Source organism: Cottoperca gobio, chromosome 6, assembly GCF_900634415.1.
Source record: "Cottoperca gobio chromosome 6, fCotGob3.1, whole genome shotgun sequence".
In the NCBI taxonomy this organism is placed as follows: Eukaryota; Metazoa; Chordata; class Actinopteri; order Perciformes; family Bovichtidae; genus Cottoperca; species Cottoperca gobio.
In genome coordinates this window covers 19,022,806-19,042,070 of record NC_041360.1, presented here as the reverse complement: position 1 = coordinate 19,042,070, position 19,265 = coordinate 19,022,806, and the positions used below count along the sequence as shown (strand labels likewise).

Here is a 19,265-nt window from a genome sequence, read left to right as displayed (position 1 = left end):
CCTGGGAACGTTTATTACCGGGTTTCTGTAACCATCCCTAAATAAAATATTTTTTCTTATTTATCGCGTTTCAGGCAGTCTCTTGCGATTTGTTAACCACACATGTTCATATCATGATGACAATGATATTACGATGTATCGGTCAGCACTACTGTGCAAAGGTAATTGCAGCATATCTTGAAATCATAGTGACAGTGCAATAATATGCAGCTGCAGAGGTTAGGAAATCAACAATAACCCTAATTGTTAGTCACTGCATAACAATAATAATAATAATAGCAATTATATATCAGTAGTAATAATGGCTGGTTGGCTGTTTTTCAGTGTCTTGCTTTGTTGGTGTGTACGTTTGAAGGCGGGACATCGTTCTTGTCGTCTTTTCTTTATGTGTGATGGAACCCTGCTGAGCGCTGATGGATTTTCTCCCTTGAGGAGACCATTCACCTCCCAGCTGTGTGTCAGCTCTGCTTTACCTCACCACGTTGTTGCTGCTTCTGCGTTGGCTTCACAGTGAGCCTGCCATGTCAAGATGGCTCCATAGATAGAAACGCCAAACAGTCACTGGCAGGCCTCTGTGATGCTCCCTTTCAATACCATAAATGGTAAAAAATTAAATCACCGCTCTTTCTTACACACCATTGAACTATACATTGTGTTTGTGAGTTTGAGTACAAAGCTGTGCCAAGTCAAACTACAGTCCCTCACTGTGGTTTGGTATTGACACACATATATGATGATTTGGACATTTATATATTCAGCTGAGTTCATTGGACAACGCTTGAAATTGTTCTCAAATGCACATTCTTGATCGTTATTTCAATTGATGAGGAGGGTAGTCATGTAGCATTCAATGATGATTCATAGAATTTTGAAACTATGTTTTTCGACAGATTTGCATTGTTATAAACCTTACCTGAACAGATGTATTATAACTTCTTATTACTGTGACAAAGACTCCTGGGATACTCTACTTGGTATGTAATTGTGACTCCCAAAAGATCTTTAGTAAACACTCTAGGAACACTCTAACATAATCAAGTTGGAGCAAGTCGGCCAACAAGAGCGTAATTTCCCTTGCTGCAATGTGATGTAATAACTGAATATTAGGCAGGGAAACCCTGAATCCCAGGATTCATTAGGACTAGTTTATCCCATGGTGACTGTCCCCAGATGACTTAACAGCATTAATCTGTTCAACACAGCACAATAATCCATTGATAGTAACTGAGGAGCAGTTCTCCCAGACTGACTGTGTATACAGATCATCTCTGTGTTGTATAGAGTACAGTTTCCAGGGTATGCATTGCTGGCCTGTTCTTACTCAAGATAGAAATTCACTCCCTTCTCTACTGTCCTTTGTTTATCACCAGCTGTCAGAAGCACAGCTTTCTGTGTTCATCTGTTTTCTCTGCCCCTTTGCAACAATTGTAATTTGTAATTTCCACATCAGAGCCAGCATCTGTTATGCAGGAAATTCATTACTTTAGATGATTTGAAGAAAATGATCTGGGTTTTAACACCTGGATACATCTACAGCAGGGGTGCCCACACATTTTTGGCTTGTGAGCTACTTTTAAAATGACCAGGTCACAGTAATCTACCTGTATAAAAAAACAGCTGGTGCTGTCTGAGGTCCGTGCGACGATGGTGGGGGGTGCTGGTGCGTAGTTCACTCCTCTCCTTTCCTCCGCTCTGTCTCTGACTGTAGGTGTGTGTGTCGGGAGCGAAACAGAGCAGAGGAGGGAATGTGAATGCGCAAGGCAAGAAAAAAACTTGAATTTCAGGGTGATCACGATCGATCTTATGGGCACCCCTGATCTACAGCATCAATCCCTTCACTTGCACGATATAGTGTGCAGATCACAGTTACCAGTGCCTACCCTTGACTGAGCTATATTGATCAGTCACGTCAACTGAATATGTCAAGTGTAATCACGCAGGCCACATGAATAGAAAAGGCACAATTTAAGACTTGTCATGTGTCAGTAATTGGGTTACCCCTGCATGACATGAGGTGCTAGGGGTTTTGTTTTCTTTCCTTTGGTTTCTGATCTTACAATTCATCAAGCAGAAACACTGAAACACACTGAAAACACAACTTACGCACAAATCTCAGGACATTAAACACTGGCTCTTTGTTGGGAGCAGTAGAGGAAAAAGGGGAAAAGTAGAGGCGAGGGCCGATTTTGAAGGTCAGGCTGCAGTTTAAAAGGGATTGATGTCATCTGGTCTGGTCAATCAGGACGCAGCACTTGAGGAAATGGCCAATCACAGGCTGCACCTGTTTCAGCACCCTTGCACACTCTCACATGCATGCACACACTCTCACACGCATGCACACACTCTGAGGGGAGAGAGATCTGACACACAACACAACAAACACATGATGACCCAGGCTCATAACACGGTACACACCATAATACACTAACACCAGGGGTGTCGTGCTATCACAGCCCAGGTGTCGACACCTTGTATGAACATTACAGTGTTTTATCTACTGCTCTCAGCAGTGCTTGGTTGGAGCTGTAATGACTTGCTGAAAATGAACTGCTTTAAAAACAAAAAGGTTTCATTTGTCACCAAGGTTAGGCACCAAAATAAATAAATATTGATGGGGATATTGTTTAGTGCTTTTTTTCCTCTAGTGAATCAGTATTGAACATTGTGAGGGATACATGGACTTCATTGCAGCTCTGACAGAGGACAGCAACACGGAGAGTAGATCAGAAAACAATAAGGCGTTTATCTGTTACAGGAATAGTAAGAACTGGAATGCAGAGGAAACACACGTTGAAACACAACTCGGGTTGAGAGTAATGTCTAAGAAGTTTGCTGTTCAGTTATGGTTTGTGCGCTAATACATTAGCTCACAGTTCGGAAACAGACCATGAATGCCCAAACACATGGTCTACAGTAGGTAAACAAAGCCATTTCTCATGCTGTTCCTGTTTAATCACAATTCCTCATGGTGCTGCACGACACATATCTATGCAAAAACAGATCCTTGAGGTAGTGGCAGTAAATCAGTTTGTCACTGTTGAGTAGGTGTCTGAGGTTGTTGTTGAAATGATGAGAGCTTCGGGGTGGAGTCCTGCAATTACCCATCTCCGCTTGCCATAGGGCACGATACAGTTATGTTGGCCTGAGTCAAGAAGAACTTGTGCCTCAGTCTTCCCCGGTCATTGGATGTGGTCACACATGGTCAGCGATGCTATGATTTTGTCATCAGAATACTTTTCCAGCTACTGCTGCAGCATAATGGTATAGGCTCTTGTGCTGAAGCTCCAGTATTCTTCAGGGCAATGAGAAATCCATTGCATTAACACTAACCATGAGAGGTAACACGTTTACTAAGGTCACTAAATTATTCTTAGTGGGCTCTGGAGACAGATGTTTCATTAAGCATAAACTGCTCTCTCTTGTTTCTGGAGTCTGTTGAATTGAAGTGTTCGATGTACTAGATATCCCAAACATAGTGGTGGGGATTTAGAGGCTACTGGGCAACTGTCTTATTTATAGAAAAGAGGAGGAGATGAGCAAGCTGTAGAGTCTGATTTCTTATTTTGAGTAACACATTTGTTCACAGTGGCTCCTCCACACCCACACACTGCTTTGTTCTTATGATACAATTATATTTTTACAGAACGTCTTTCTTGTTGCTAACCAGAGATCTCTCAGGGAGTTTGCACCTTTTCCACAATATCTTACTCCTATGTTTAGCAGATTTTCATTTTCATAGCACATGTTATGTCACAAAACCATGACCAAGGAACAGAGAGAATATTGTTTGCTGCTAATCAACTCTCGGATTTTGCTTCATCTTTTACTCCAAGTGGACTAACCTGGTCTCTTCCACACACACACACACACACACACACACACACACACACACACACACACACACACACACACACACACACACACACACACACACACTAATGATATTCATTGATATGTTCCCTCTCTTGTTTATCCCTCAGGGAGGTAAATGCATTGATATTCTGCAAAGACATGCATGATCACAGAACATGGAAGAAAGCTGTATTAATAACCCTGTCCAGCATACATCACTGATGCATCTTCCTTGAGGGTATTATATGCATGTCATCATCACACAATCAACGCTTTTGAGTAATCTGCAAATGATTGTCCTCTTAACCACCCTCATGTTTTGTTGCGTGGGTGTGTTCAGTTTTAGTCAGGGTGTTTTTAAATTCACCATATATTTAAATTCTTTCAAGTAATATACGCTTAAAATGGGAAATAGGATTTTCCCGTATACAAATAGCTCTTATTAAACAATTACTGCAGGAATAACTATGTATTCTAGAAAATGATCCCTTTTATATAATAGCATTGATTATTGATTCTTGTCTTGCTGAGATGAGAAGTGTTCTGGAGGTATTTTTGGATCCTGGCAAACCTTTCTTCTGGTATCTTCAGTAATGGCAAAAATAGTTATACATGTAACACTAATTTGTGTGATGGTGACACAGATGCCGAGACTGTAGAATTTAGCACAAATTAACAAACATGGATGTTTTTCCTTCTCCGGCACCAGAACACTGATGCATTTTTATTTTAAAAAATCCCAGAGAGACCACCCTTCACCTGAAAGAACAGAAATCCGTGCTCTATAATGTAAAACAAGCACCTTACTGAAGAGACCTTGATTGCTTTAACACGCAGGAACACGAGCAAGAGCTCTCGCTTAAAGCTGTACTAATAATACTAAACCAAACCGTCCTTGTACGCAGCTCTTAGTCCTTTGCATACCTATTTATTCAATCTTTACAGCATCTCGATACATTTTCAATGAATGTTGAAATGTTACTCTTGGGAGCCTAAAAATGCACTTCTGTCTCGGATGATCTGCTCTTAACTCAAGTTTCTCTTTATTAATCCTGTCCATTCATCGTTTTACACAACTTGAACCTTGTTCTCGTCTTCATGTTTGACTCATCATCCACATGAGATGGTCACTATTCAAGTAGTTTAGGCTCACAAGAAGCTACACATTAGGAAAGTATGGCTTCTCTCCAGTTGACTGAACACAGATCAAAGTCTTCATTCATCCTAAGATTTCACCTGCGACAGCAAGGAGAATGACAGCGGAGTCACTGTTGGGTTCAGCAGAGAACTCATCACCAAAGATGGTTTCAATCGTGAAAAGTGCTTTCAGTAATTAAGAAGTAATTGGTCCATTGGCAGTTGCTAGGCAACTGCATCAGCATTACTCTGGCAAGTCAAGAAGCACTGTTGAGGAGATTCAAATGGAGAGACGTGCAATAGTATGTTATGTCTAGAGAAATATGTGATTTACTAGTGTCGTATTTACTGCATTATCACAGATTCTGATGTGGCCCCCTGAATGTTGATCTGCCATTTACAGCGATGTTATGCAACGCATGCTTTCTGTCTGCGCCTCAGACGAGCCCTGCATGTTGTAAATAAAGCAGGGAGGAGGATTTGTCTGTATACTTCTCTGGGAAGGTTGTAGAATGTGGTTGCTTTTGATACTGCATGCATGAAATAAGGAAATAGGATTTGAAGGTAGACAGTAGGGCTGAATACTATATTTCAGCCTTGTTATAGCAATAAGGGATGTTAATAATTAACCGACAATAAGAATTTTGAACAATTTTTAATTTAAACAGTTAAAACATGTTTACACAGTCTATTTAATCTAATAATGTCTCATCACAATCAGTGCACTGATTCATTGAGCATTAAAAACAAGTGTCTCGTGTATTTTCACATCAAACTTTTGATTTAGCGAAGAAGAGGAAAGAAAAACCAAAGTTTCTCTCGTCCTTTCTTTTTTCCTTCTGTGGTGCCTCTATAATAATTACAGAAAAGAGAAAGTCTGGTCCCTCATCCTCTGTGTGGGAGTCCAAGAGGAATGTTTGACAACTGCAGCCTGAACACATGCTGTGTAACCTTTACTGACGCTCCAAGCCTTCGTATGAACACCGATACAAGAGAAAGTTGTTAAGCCTTGCCTTATGCATGTAGTCAGAAGACAGAAATGTAGTCGGATTAGCACACTGTTTAGTTCCCACCTGTCTATTCCAGCCAAACGCATAACAAAATTTCAGGAAGACCTTACAATGTAATGCTGTCCAAGTATGGCGGCTAAACTTAAGCTTGCTTGTATAAACCTAATCATTAAAAGATATTAAACTTACTGAATGAGAAGCAGTAAATCATCCAGTTGAACCATGGTCGAGGTTACACTATTGAGTCGATGAGGATCTCTTTTGATTTGACTATTGCTTGCCTCCATTGAATCCACAGGCACTTTTCATTAACGGTGATCAATAGGACCACAGCAGTGTATCCTGCTATCCCAGTTAGCAGCCAACAACATGGTCAGAACAATACAAATACATGGAATGTTAATAATGGTTTTCATTTATAATTTGTGTTTGTATTGAAGAATCGATTGTCTGAATGGATAGATCAGACATTTTAAATGTTGATGATAATGGGCTATATTCATAAAATAAATGAAAACCCCAACAGTTATTAATACTGGAAGACTATAACTATTAAAACAGATGCAGGAGAATGCAGGAATCACAGCTTTATTGTGAAGGTTTTACTTTCTGACTTGTGAAGGGTAAGCTTGACTGGCTGTGCAATAGTGAAGCTTTGAGCTTTATTCAGCATGTGGTGGTGAAAATAAGTCATGCTAAGAGCTTAAAGCAGGAATCTGTGCCAAACTACAGAAAATGAAAGAAAATAGTAATAGGCCGCTGAGATTTCATTTAAAAAGACCCTCAGTCTTCGTGTGTGTGTGTGTGTGTGTGTGTGTGTGTGTGTGTGTGTGTGTGTGTGTGTGTGTGTGTGTGTGTGTGTGTGTGTGTGTATAAATAAATTGCCTGTTGCTATCAGATTGACTTTTTGAAGAGGCACCTGTGTCTCCTGGCCTCCCTACAGATCTAGAGGAAGTCTGGCTCCTGCCTCCAATTTCCCTCAAGAAGGTTTTATGGGTTGCCTCTATTTGCTAGAGCTGTGTTGCATAAGTCAAGTCCTCAAGGGGATTATTGGAAGATACTCCTGCCTGTGTTGTAGAGAGGTGCCTTCTTCAAAACAAGTGGCAGTAACAGAGAAAAAGCTTCTGATGTTTCTTATAATAATATTTATTTTTTTGCATCTATTCTCATCGTCTTTCTCTATTTCCTGCTCAATTTCTCCAACCTCTCTTTTCACTTCTTTGTCAGGTGTTTGCACCATGTCGTCTAAACCTCACCCTCCTCTGATGAAGAAGCACAGTCAGACAGACCTGATAAGCCGTCTGAAGAGCCGGAAGATCCTTGGAGTTGGCGGCGAGGATGATGATGGTGAAGTGCACCGTTCAAAGGTCAGACAAAGTCACATTATTTTCCCCCTGTTTTTTATTTATTTAATATGGGCAGTAATTCAGACAATAAAGCTAAATAACTAATGCATTAGCACAAAACTTAGTAATACATGTAAGCACATGCGTTAAACCATCGTTAGTTACATGGATGATATTGCAGCAATGCGCAAGCAAGAATGGCACTCCACCACAGATGCATTCATTAACCCTCAGCAGAGATATGGATTCCTTTTTAAAAGCCACAAATGGCTGCTAATTGGCTGGCTGATCACTCTCATAGTGTCCCATTGTGTGCATTAGCTCCTTATGCTTCAGTGAATCTAGATCACGTAATCCCATGAGCTCCTGCAGCTCCACTGAGATGTGACTGGCTCCCCTGAGACACTCGCTCCCTCTTACATCTCATGTATTATATTCCTGCCTCACATGCATTTGCACACTCATATAGACAGTGCAAAGTGATGTGTATACCGAAACACAACAGCACACATGCTGGTTCATGACAGGAGACATGAAGACACTTCTATATATTCCTGCACATTGAGCTGCACAGTTGCAGACTGTTCCATTTCAGAGAGTTCAAATATCAAGACCCCAATGATTACTTTTTTTGTAAGATTGCATTAGAATGAACATAGGCAGAGCTGTTCCTCACTGAAATATTAATCAGGGCAAGTGGGAGAAGAGAACAGAAGGGAGCAGGCATACGTTGGTGACTGATAGCTTGTGATGAGAAGACGCCCCCCTTTTCTCAGCCCTTCTGAGTGTTTGTTTTCTCTCTCAATGTTTTAGCAAGGAGCCTAGCCCGGACATCTGCCACTCGGATCCTTTCACAAAGCTTACTGATGGGGAAAGAGAAACACTTAATTCCACAACATTCATGCCAATAAAGCTTATTTGATTTGAGAAGGATTAAAGAGGTTAGATACCGGCTGTAATGATTAAATGGTGATCCAGCAACCGTCTATTTAAGGAACAGTAACACAATACTTTGGATAATATCTATTGTATGTGCTGATTTGAATAGTATGTTTCCCTATTTAACTCTTCCATAATTTATAATTACAAGTGTTGCTCTTACAATGTGCTGCATTGTGCTGTTACTCTTTAGTTGTATTTTATCCTTGCCACAAGTGTTTGTGGTAAAGAGACCAACGGGATCTGACAGTTCGCTGCATAACAAGAGTTGCTTTGGAGGGGAAATAGTCTATAACTATATCTAACTATATCCCTTTGGTCCCTGTAAACAAAGGAGGGAAGGACTCCCTTAGTCCGCTGACTGTTTCTTCCTGCTTGGAGATAAGAATACTGTTCCTATTAGTTATACTTCAGTGAGAGAAAGAGAGGCTTTGTATTCGTGCTACCATATGTGAGTGCAACTATGCTAAACAATTTTGCCCGTTGGCTGTTTTAACCCAGTGGTACACTACTTTAGTGTTCATGTCAAAAAGCACTCACCAAGCTTAAGCCCAGGCTTTCATAGATCAGACATACCACAAAGTTTTCTGTATATTTTCTATCCCAGGCAATTACCACTGAGACATATGAAATGGTGATAGTTATCTACATAATGTGACTGCACAAACTGACAACATCCATCAGATGAGAAGCACAATTTTAGTTTGGTGAATAAGAGATTCTACTTCCATTACTCCTCCTGAGTATTTTTTCATGCTCTCTGGCTGAGTTACGCTTTGTTTACTGAATGTAGTTGACTGACGACGAGGCCAGGACCCAGCAGCTGTGATTAAGCGTATCTCATCACAAACAGCATTGTGCATTTCTTCCTTTTCCTGTCTCTCTTTCTCTCCCCAACTCCCTTCCGCTCTATTCCCCCCTAAGCCAACGCTGTGCCCTCAGTCGACGCTCATTTCCCTTTTGAGTATTTCTCATGCCAGTTATGAATATTTATGTGTTCCTGTCAAAATACGCCCCTGAAACCATGGCACGGGAAGGCTGATTCACCTGGTCACGTGATCACAGCCGGCACACACGGATTTCTGTACAGGCACTTTAGCTGCAGTGCAAGGAGAGATGAAATAGGCATTAACTGCAACTCTTAATCTTAATCCATCATAATATATAATATTTCAGCCCTTAAACTCTCTTAAATTCATGAGGTTTTTACTTATTATGATTTGATGGAGCAACTATATGGAATACAGTTTAGTTCCACATGCTCAGTAACACCTACAGTACATGGTGGAGGATAGTAGAAGGCGAAACCCTTGACTTGATCTTTTTAGTTTATGACATGAATCATTTTGTTTCATTCACTCTGACATTTCACAGCCAGGCAGAAAACCACTTTCCAATTGATAGAGAGTTCCCTCTAAACACTGCTAGCCAGCAAATAATTAATCTTCTCGGATTTAGTGGTTTTCACGGTTCAGTGTATTTTTAGTTTTGGTGATGCAATGTCTCTCTGCAACACAACAACAGTTTTTGAGGGCAGAGATGTTTAATGATGAAGGAAACTTGTTCATGAGAGGGGAGTGATGAGGGCTTAGAGTCAAGTAATACAACTTCAGACAACCTCTGTGGGTTACTGTCTATTCAGGCAGAAAACTAGGTTTGTTTTGTTCTCTTGCCCTCTGTGTGGTTTATCTGGGATAGTCTGTTTACCTCCATGTCCTTGTGTATTTACACTTCTCAGCTGATATCCTCCTCGCATGCAAAAAGAATCAGTGATGTTGCCCTTTAAACCACCTCCTTTGTTTCATTTACAAACATAATACACACTCATTTGCATCTAGTTCACAATTCTTCTCATTATCAATTCAGATCACAAGGTGATGTTTACAAGCAGTCAGAAATGCAAATATATTTAAATTGACAAAACACACAAGAAACAAATCTTTATCATTTTGTTTGATTATTATTATTGTTTTTTCAAATGTGTTAATACATTTTCTTTGAATCGACTGATGATTTAACTAATTTTTTTATCACTACACTATACAAGCCCTCAGATAGTTATAGATGGATATTATTCGTTATAGATGAATATGCTGGTAATATCAGACTAAACAGAAATGGAGCCATAGAGAATGCTTGCATTCATATTTGTGTTTTTTGGAGAGGTTCACATGAATATATTAGTGCCTGATGAAGCGGAGTAAAAAAACAAGTCAACATTTATTAGCATTCCAGCATCTTCTAGCATCTTATCTGTGATACGAGACGCAAAGGTGTGTCTTCTCAATATTGCTGCATGATGAGATTCATTCTGTATTTTTCTGTGTTTCATGAAATAAGAATAGTTTTTCTATTCAACAGGAATAAATCATTGCTTTCAATTTGTCAAAATATTCTCCCACTCAATGCTTTAGGCTCTCATGATTATACATTGAGTATTGTGGCATTTGTGTTGCTATTATTAAAATTAATTTATGGAAAATAAGTTTTTTCTTTTCTTCTAGCATACACTTGGTATTTGGTATTCATCCAGAATTCACTACAAAATGTTGTTATGACATTATTGGTTATGTGATGCTTTGTTGAAGGCTGTCATAATAGATATATTTTAAGATCACATGATTGCTTTTACATTTCCCTTTTCATAACTAATTTACTTTTTCTTTTTTCTTACCTTGTTCGCTCACAGATCAGTCAGATGCTCGGAAATGAGATGAAGTTTACAGGTCGAGAGCCTATCGGGCTGAGGTGAGATTTCAACTGCACAGACCAGCTCACAGTTAACACAGCACACTGTGTAAAGTCATCTGTGTGTCACTTCTAGTGAAGTCTAACATCTTTTAAAATGAGCCATCAGTATTGCTTACAGGAAGGATGCCGTATGTCATGTAATGCCTCTCTTTTTAGGGTCTGGATACTCATCTCAGCAGTGGGTTTCACAGTTATGGCCGTGATGGTAAGTGTTGCTTTAATCAGTGATTGTCAAAGTATCTCAAAGTAGTGTGTGAAAAGTTTGTATATTCATTTATTGAAATTATCATGATTATAAAATCTTTCATTTTTTTTATTTTATAAAAGGCTTCATAGTTCAGCATATCATTTTAAAAATAATTACGGTAAGTAATTGTTTCATATAGATATATAGATATAGACACACACACACACACACACACACACACACACACACACACACACACACACACACACACACACACACACACCGATACAACAATTAAATTTCCTGATTGGCTTGGCAAAGCGCTCTTTTGGCAACAGCTCGCAAAACTCCACCAACCGTTACGGAGGAATATATATATACATACACACTCAATGTCCACAGTGTTCAGGTCATACATTGATTCTAACTCACAGACAGGAAGACTTTGTCAATGCTGCTGCATTTTTGGCGCATTTGGGGAGGACAGAATTCTGTTGTGCTGATATGACAGAGTTGTGTTGTGCTTTGTTTTCCTACACAGGCCCTGGTGTTTCCCAACCAGCTATATGAGGTTGTTTTTGAGGAGGAGCTCTCCACGACTAGCCTCTCCGTTCGCCTTTATGGAGGAGCACTGCTTAGTAAGTCTTCACTTCTATTCATGCATATTTGCAGTACAGTGAATATACTGCAACTATGGATGTGGAAGTACATTTGCTGTTCTGCAAGTATGCTAACACACCATTTTAATGTATTCATTCACAAAAATGCACATTGCTAAACTGCACATGGTCTTTTGTGATAATGAATTCATTACAGTTCACACACGCACATTCAGATGAAGTACAGAAAGCTCTGTTCTTGCTCTAAAAGCATCCCTTTAGTCTACAAAAAGAGGCTGTCTAATATTATTCAGTTCTGTGTGTGTACACTATATAATGACTTGACAGGAGTACAGAGACCACTTCTCAAGAATGCTCACAGAAAGGGCTCCAGTTGCCTCTGTGGACTCGGATCTAAATCCGCCGGGAACGTAGTGAGGGCTAGCAGGACACTGTATGTACTCTATGAATGTGTGTGAGTTGGCCTGGAACTAAAAGAGGAGGCAGTGTATTTCTCTACATTGCAATTTTTTTCATTACATTTTTTGCACTTCTGTGCCACAGGAGACAATCGATGTGAATAAATATGCCAGATAATGATGGAATTTGTGATCATTTTAATGGCCTTCTTAGTCTGTGATGTCTTATTGATGTGATGTGACTGTGGCAGAGAGGCTGGTTGCTCCTTCAGGGGAAAGTAAGCAGGGAAATATAGAAGGGTGAGAGCAAAGGCTTTGCATAATTTCAGTACATTTCCACTTTCAGCTAAGTCAGGCCATAACATGTGTCAGAACATCAACACCTAGACCCTATATAGATATAGGAGCACAATGTGTTCCCTCCTCCTCCCTTGCAAGAGATGTGTGTGAATACTAAGCTCATTCTCAGCTCAAAGCTCATTCTGCTCTCTTTACATATTGTACACATATCGCAAAAAACCTGAATAATGTACAATCTGAACAAATAAAAAATTACGCTCTGCATGATTACTGCATTGCCTGAGGAGCCTTAAACACATAACTCTGTGGACGAAGATACGAATGAACCAGCTCTCCATCTCATAAGGCCAACAAAAGAGGTGCTTTGTTATCTTAAATGTCAGCAGGGCTGGAGGGACTAGCAAAGAAAATGTGTGATGTCTTCTAAGACAAGAAGCGGTAAAAGGGTCGAAGGAAAGGGTCTCATCTGCCACACAGATGGAATCAGGCAGGGAGGGGAGACTGTCCATCAGCCCTCCCACTTTTCTGCCCACCCCTGCTCGTTTCCATCGCCACACTGGTGTGTGTGCGCGTGTGTGTGTGTGTGTGTGTGTGGGAGGGTGAGCGTGAAATACAGGAAAATGAACAGGAAGAATGGCAGGGAATTAAATGCTTTTATAAAAATCAATGAGGTGGAACATTCAACAGAATCAATAAGCCAATTATCACCGTGTGCATGTTGCATCACAGATTACAGCCGGAGGACAGCTACAAGTAAACTGTTCTCATAGAATCAGACTCCTCTTTATTGGGCTGCTATGTGCACACATAAAAATAATTAGACTCTGGGTTTTCTTGCATTGATCTCAATATACTTACACATAAATGGACACAACAGCTAGGAACAAAGACAACAAAGCTGGACAAATAAAGGTAGAGAATAGACAGGACTATTCAATTAAAACAAATAGGTATGTATATATAAATATATATAAAAATCACCAATGACTAACAATAAATAAAAAGAAACATCTATATACAAGTCAAGTGTTCTGTAACTTGTAAACTATACAATTATGGCAAAGAAAGAAACACTGAATGGTTATACATGGACTGAATGATTATGTAATGTAATGTACACCATAGTACTTTTGCTAGTGGAATTGCGCTTGGATATGTAGGAGTCTTTTTCCCTGATCTTCCTTTATTCTGTTTTCTTTCCCATACCCCTGATTCTATAAATTCCCTTTTATCACATCCTTTTCCAGGCCTGGCCCTCATCATGTGGAATGGTCTCTACACAGCAGAGAAGATCGTAATCCAGTGGACTCTGCTCAGTGAAGCGTGCTACTTTGCCGTCCAGTTTCTAGGTAAAGACATTTCATCTCATATCTCCAATACATTATTTTACAGTTCTGTTTATGTCCTTTTGTCTGTAGCTGTTAGAATCACTCTCTCACTTTGATTGTTACAGAGTTGAGACAGTTAGTCAGAATTGATTTTTACCAGAGAATATTGTAAATGTATGTGTTGATACTTCCCTCTTGTGTTCAGAGTGTGGAGTCACAGCCTTGCATTATTTTAAAGTATTTGTTTACATGTTATCAAGTCCATCTTAAAACAGCGCTCACATGCCTATATGTACATTGAAACTGTTTTTGGCCTTTAAAAGCATTCCTCCTTTTGCCTTTGGAGCCAGAGAGACCTCTTTATATAGCTATTTCAATGCCAGCGTGCCCTGTTTTTTGTTTTTGACCTGATGTATTTGAGGAAACCTTTTGTTTTTGCTTGATGTATTTATAACCAGGGACTACAGATGAAAAAAAGCATTTTGGCTAATTCTGCTTATTTTCTTTACCATAAGAAAACGTATTTATTGATTATTACTGTCCCTTCCCTCAAATAAACTAAACTAAAGCAAGTGATGGGGGAGAAATTTTACAGGCCTACGTCTGTGGAAAAAATACTTCTAAAGGGCAGCTGAAGTGAATGTGAGGCTTCAGCAGTTGGTTACAGAAATCAAGTTGTGTTTCTTTAGGTAGTCTTTCAGCACAAAATTCCCTCTTTGTGTTACTATCCCTCCACCGAAGCACTGCAGGGAATCACTGTCAGTGGAAACACAAAAAGGGAATTTCGTACTAAAAAGACTATAACTTTGAATGATACTGAACACCGACTGACAATTACAGCAACAGATAACTTGTTCAATGTACATACTGGTGAGTATTGTTTTAAGATAGATTTGGAAAAACGTGAACCTGTCCTCCTTTAAGAGCCACTTTCCAGAGGTTAAGAAAAGCTTGTGCAATGTGCCTTTTGCTTACAATAAAAATAATCATATTTCAAGTACAAAATGTTGCTTTGTGGTTTCAGTGACATCCATCACCTTAATCGAGATTGGCATCCTGCCAAATGCCGCCATGCTCTTGCTCCTCAGTCGGGTGTTCTTCCTGGTCGTCACCATGGCTTACTACTTCCACCTGGGCCGTAAGTGGAAGAAGATCTGAGGTGTCAGTTACACTTCCAGGGAGGGGACAGCTGAGCACAGATCAGGAACAAGGGGTCAGAAGGTTTGGAATATTATTTGATTGGGGCTTGGAGTATTACTTTGCCAGTGGATGCCCCTTTCCATGGGACCTAGCCTATTGTAACCCCCAGTATTTAACAGATGAGCACAGTCTCGCATTCCAGACTCTACGACACGAACAAGAAGTGAATTTTTCCTTCACTGGGCTGTGAGGTCAAGCCCCTCTTGACACACACTCCTCCTTTGTGCAGTTCTGAGTGCTGTTATTACAAATAAACAGCTAGCATTTTGTAGTCCATTGTGTCACCTAGTTAAATGATTTAATTTGTACAGTACATCTGACTATGTTGTTCATGTACAGCCACAGGATTTCCACATTCAGTATTTTGTGTTATCTAAAGTTGTATTTTGACACCGCTTCTTAATCGCACTCAAGGACCAAGAGTTTGTGCTTTAATTTGTTTGATACTATTGATGTTAAATCATACTGTTATATGCTTAAGTGAAGCCTGAATATCTGTGCTCTTGCATGCTTCTCTTACACCTCCAGCAGCTACTGTGCTTCATGTAAGATTCGCAGTCAGATGAGCTGGATGAGTGACAACAAACCTTTTCTTAAACAGCTTTCTTGGTCAGCACACTGAGGAAACTCTCAATCACCACCATCAACCATATTCAGATTTAGACTACCCAAAAATAAATGCTGAATCTTAAACATTTTTCAGGGACAAAGTGATTTTTTTATTCTTTGAGCAATCAGTCAAGAAGTTCTACCAAAGTGAATGGGAATTAATTTGTACAGAATATTGACACTACTGAGATTAATATGTGATGTTGATAAATGCACATGTCAACCGCCTCGTAGAAGAGAAGCAGTGTAGTTCTCTCTCTCTGTGTGTGTGTGTGTGTGTGTGTGTGTGTGTGTGTGTGTGTGTGTGTGTGTGTGTGTGTGTGTGTGTGTGTGTGTGTGTGTGTGTGTGTGTGTGTGCGTGTGTGCGTGTGCGTGTACGTGTTGGTAGGCAGGACTTGGCCCGAGTGATCTTACAGAAAGTATTTTAACATTCTGAGCTTTACTGTAAAGCTAGTGCCACAAGCCCAGCATGTAAGTGTGCAGAGCAAACAAACCTGAGCTGGTTCCTCTTCAGTGATGTAGCACAGTTTTTTTTACATACACCTTATCCTTAGCCTTAAAACTACTTAAAGAAACAGTCATCAACACTGCATCCTACTTCATGTAAATATGTAAATAAAAGTATTTACTATTATGTGGTGTTCTTATGGACCGGAACTTGTTCAGTATTAGTTAAATGTTTTTCAAAGGTTAATCTTTCTCTTGGTGCGTCTTATTTTGTACTTAGTGCTGTTTGTGTTTTTGACGTCATGCATGCAATACAATCCACCAAAAGAAATGACTAAATGTGTAGCAGACGGCACCCAACTAGAACTCAAAGCTGATAAATACAGTAGAGATGTTAATGGCGGTGAATGGATGCATTAGCTAAATATGGCAAAATAGCCTAAAAAAACATTTGATTTATAAGGCAGTTAAACTAAATAAGAGATATATATAATCCAGCACTTGATTTTCACCCAATCGATATGTTCAATGCATTTTATTTACCTCCCACTTCTTGGCCCGCCTTCAGGTACGGGACATCCTTACTCGACGACGCTAAATAGTCAAATCTGATCTCTGCAACTCAAAAAGACACTCTTAAAAATAGTTCTCATTTTGTAAAGAAGTCGAACAAGAAACATACGGTCGGTCTCCTCCAAAGGTGGTCCATATTGTTGCAAATGACCACGTTCAGTCCTGCCCTCAAAGGGAGTGGTCCTGAGGTCGGAGTGATTGTGGGTTTGCAGTTGTGAGTCCAGCACTGAAGGCAGATGTGCTTGTTACTTGGGTGAGCTTTCAGTTCAGATAGGGAAAACATGAAACATGGGTGAGGTCTCCCGTACTCCTGAAAAGTTGTAATTATCTTTTTTTCCAGTGTTTAATTAGATGAAGCTCTCCAGAGTGACATTGTGTGCCCCAACCTACTGATCCGTCCTGACTAGCACGGTAATTATGGAGTTCAAGAAAAATGTCATTCCATTTCCGTCGATACTACAGGCCTCAAATCATCAGCCCTGTGAAATGTTCAAAGGTCTGTGAAGCAGGTTATTTTAGGAGAGATGGGTAGTTTCAGGGGGGACAGGCAGAAGAAGGGAGGCAAAGAAATGGCTCTTTCATCCTCCTGGTTCTCTGACGTAAATTAGTCCAAATATTACATTGGTAAATTGTGTCCTTGACATTTTAGAGGAATAGTAAGTTGAGCTATTCATTCCCTCCTGATGTAGATCCAACATATATTGTACTGTTGTGAATAGCATACTCGGTCAAATTGTTTACAAGTTGTAGCATTGTGTTTTTATATATATATGTGATATATTGTACCTCGAAAATGAATTGTTATGGATTTCCACTATTTAGTTTGAAATAAAGGACAATACTGTTTATTTTGAAGACTTCAAAAGTTATGTAATCATCTTTGTTCCTTGTCCTTTCTGATATAAATATATAAAGTGCTGTGATAAACTATTATTGTCATTATTGATTAATCTGCATATTATTTTCTTGATATTGTTTGGAGGTAAATAGTGAAGAATCTAAGTGTCTCACAGCCACAATTATGTCATAAAAGTGCTTGTTTTTTCTTATCAACAGTCTAAAACCCAAAGATATTCTGATTACTGTCGCATATGATAAAGAAAAGCAACAAATTCTCATGTTTTTTCTTTAAAAATGTACTAAAATCATTAAATCAATCATCAAAAATAGTTGCAGAACAATATGTTGATAGTCGTTTAAGCTTTGCTGCTACATACTGGAGCCCAGAACTTCAAGTAATGCAAAATGTAATGGCAATGTAAGGATGTGGTGATTTTGTGAGAAATTGTATCGCTTATCGAGCAGCTACATGGAGCCTTCACTGTCTACTGGTATGATCATTTATTCATCTCATTTCTAAAGTAACTAAACGGAATTTAAAAGGTTTACAAATCAACCACTTCAAACATACCAAAATACTACACATACCTAACGTACACGTTTGGAATCGTAATGTTAAGAAAAGTGCTCCACACAGATCAAAACATCCAGTGTAACACTCCACTCATGTTCTGAGTTGAGCCTGGCTGTGCTTCAATTTGTTGTATCACTGATTCCCAGCAGCAAAGGTGAGACTTTAATTTACAGACACGGGTATACACTCACTAATTGATAGCTGGCAGCCTCAAACAAGATACTTTCCACAAACCTGCGGCAACCTTAAAAGTGGAAAGCCTTCAGCAAAATGTACTATTTAGTTCAACACATCACATCAAAACACACAACATAACCAACATCCTAGTTCTAACATGTCTCGACAAAGAAAACTAGAGAGCTGTTGTGTAATGCCACCCTTTTGTTTAGTGTTTGGAAGGTGTTGAACATGTCGTAACATGATCGTCCTCAGGTCTGCATAAAACTCTTCTCTGTGAATTTAAATTATTTTCTACCTGGTGTAGCTTACCACATATTTCTGCCTAACCTTTCCCATCCCCAGTGCTCTCTCTTTACATACACATTGGGCAAAAGGTGAAAAGGGGGATTGTGTAGCACAGGAAGTGTGTGTGTGTGTGTGTGTGTGTGTGTGTGTGTGTGGTTAGGGTTGTTTATAGGCAAAAAGCTCCCATGTGTCCCTGTGTTTGCACTATACTTTCCACTTAATATAATGAGTCCAGTTTATTTCTAAAGGCATGATGATAAACAGTCATTTAGAGTTGCTTACAATGGATCATTTAAAAGGCAGTCTAAAACATGTAGTCAGGTTTATCCAGCAACAGCTGATTATTAACATGTAAATGTTTATCATCTGTTATTATTTTCATTATGTTACGGTGAATGGGACAGGCAATTCACATTGTGACGGTGTGCTTTCTCACGAGCAAATTATTATTATTTTGTGATCTAATAAACTTTATTTTCTTAAAATTACAAATAAATGTGGATAATCTCAAAATAGCCCAAATGGTCTTTATATGATCATCAAATAAAGAAAATAAAAAAGGTTTTGGCATCATAATAGACTTAAAGTACTAAAAGTAAATTATTATGCAGAATGGCCCATTTCAGAATAATGTATATCATATTAATAATTTAGAATTACTAATGCATTAATGTGTTCATCGCTTTAAT

General features: G+C 39.3%; 1 protein-coding gene across 2 annotated transcripts in view; it reads left to right on the top strand.

Annotated features, from left to right (window-relative positions):
- The window catches only part of LOC115010099 (tumor protein p53-inducible protein 11-like), a 28,399-nt gene extending 10,774 nt beyond the window's left edge, over nucleotides 1-17,625 (top strand). The window contains exons 3-8 of one of the 2 annotated variants that reach the window (XM_029434509.1): nucleotides 7,227-7,366; nucleotides 10,974-11,032; nucleotides 11,192-11,240; nucleotides 11,764-11,860; nucleotides 13,788-13,889; nucleotides 14,893-17,625. In XM_029434509.1, the coding sequence (XP_029290369.1) occupies nucleotides 7,238-7,366; nucleotides 10,974-11,032; nucleotides 11,192-11,240; nucleotides 11,764-11,860; nucleotides 13,788-13,889; nucleotides 14,893-15,026 (570 nt within the window). In that variant the 5' untranslated portion in view covers nucleotides 7,227-7,237 and the 3' untranslated portion in view covers nucleotides 15,027-17,625. The remainder of the gene's footprint in view (nucleotides 1-7,226; nucleotides 7,367-10,973; nucleotides 11,033-11,191; nucleotides 11,241-11,763; nucleotides 11,861-13,787; nucleotides 13,890-14,892) is intronic. The other variant, XM_029434510.1, reaches the window with a different exon arrangement.
- Nucleotides 17,626-19,265: the final 1,640 nt, after the last annotated feature.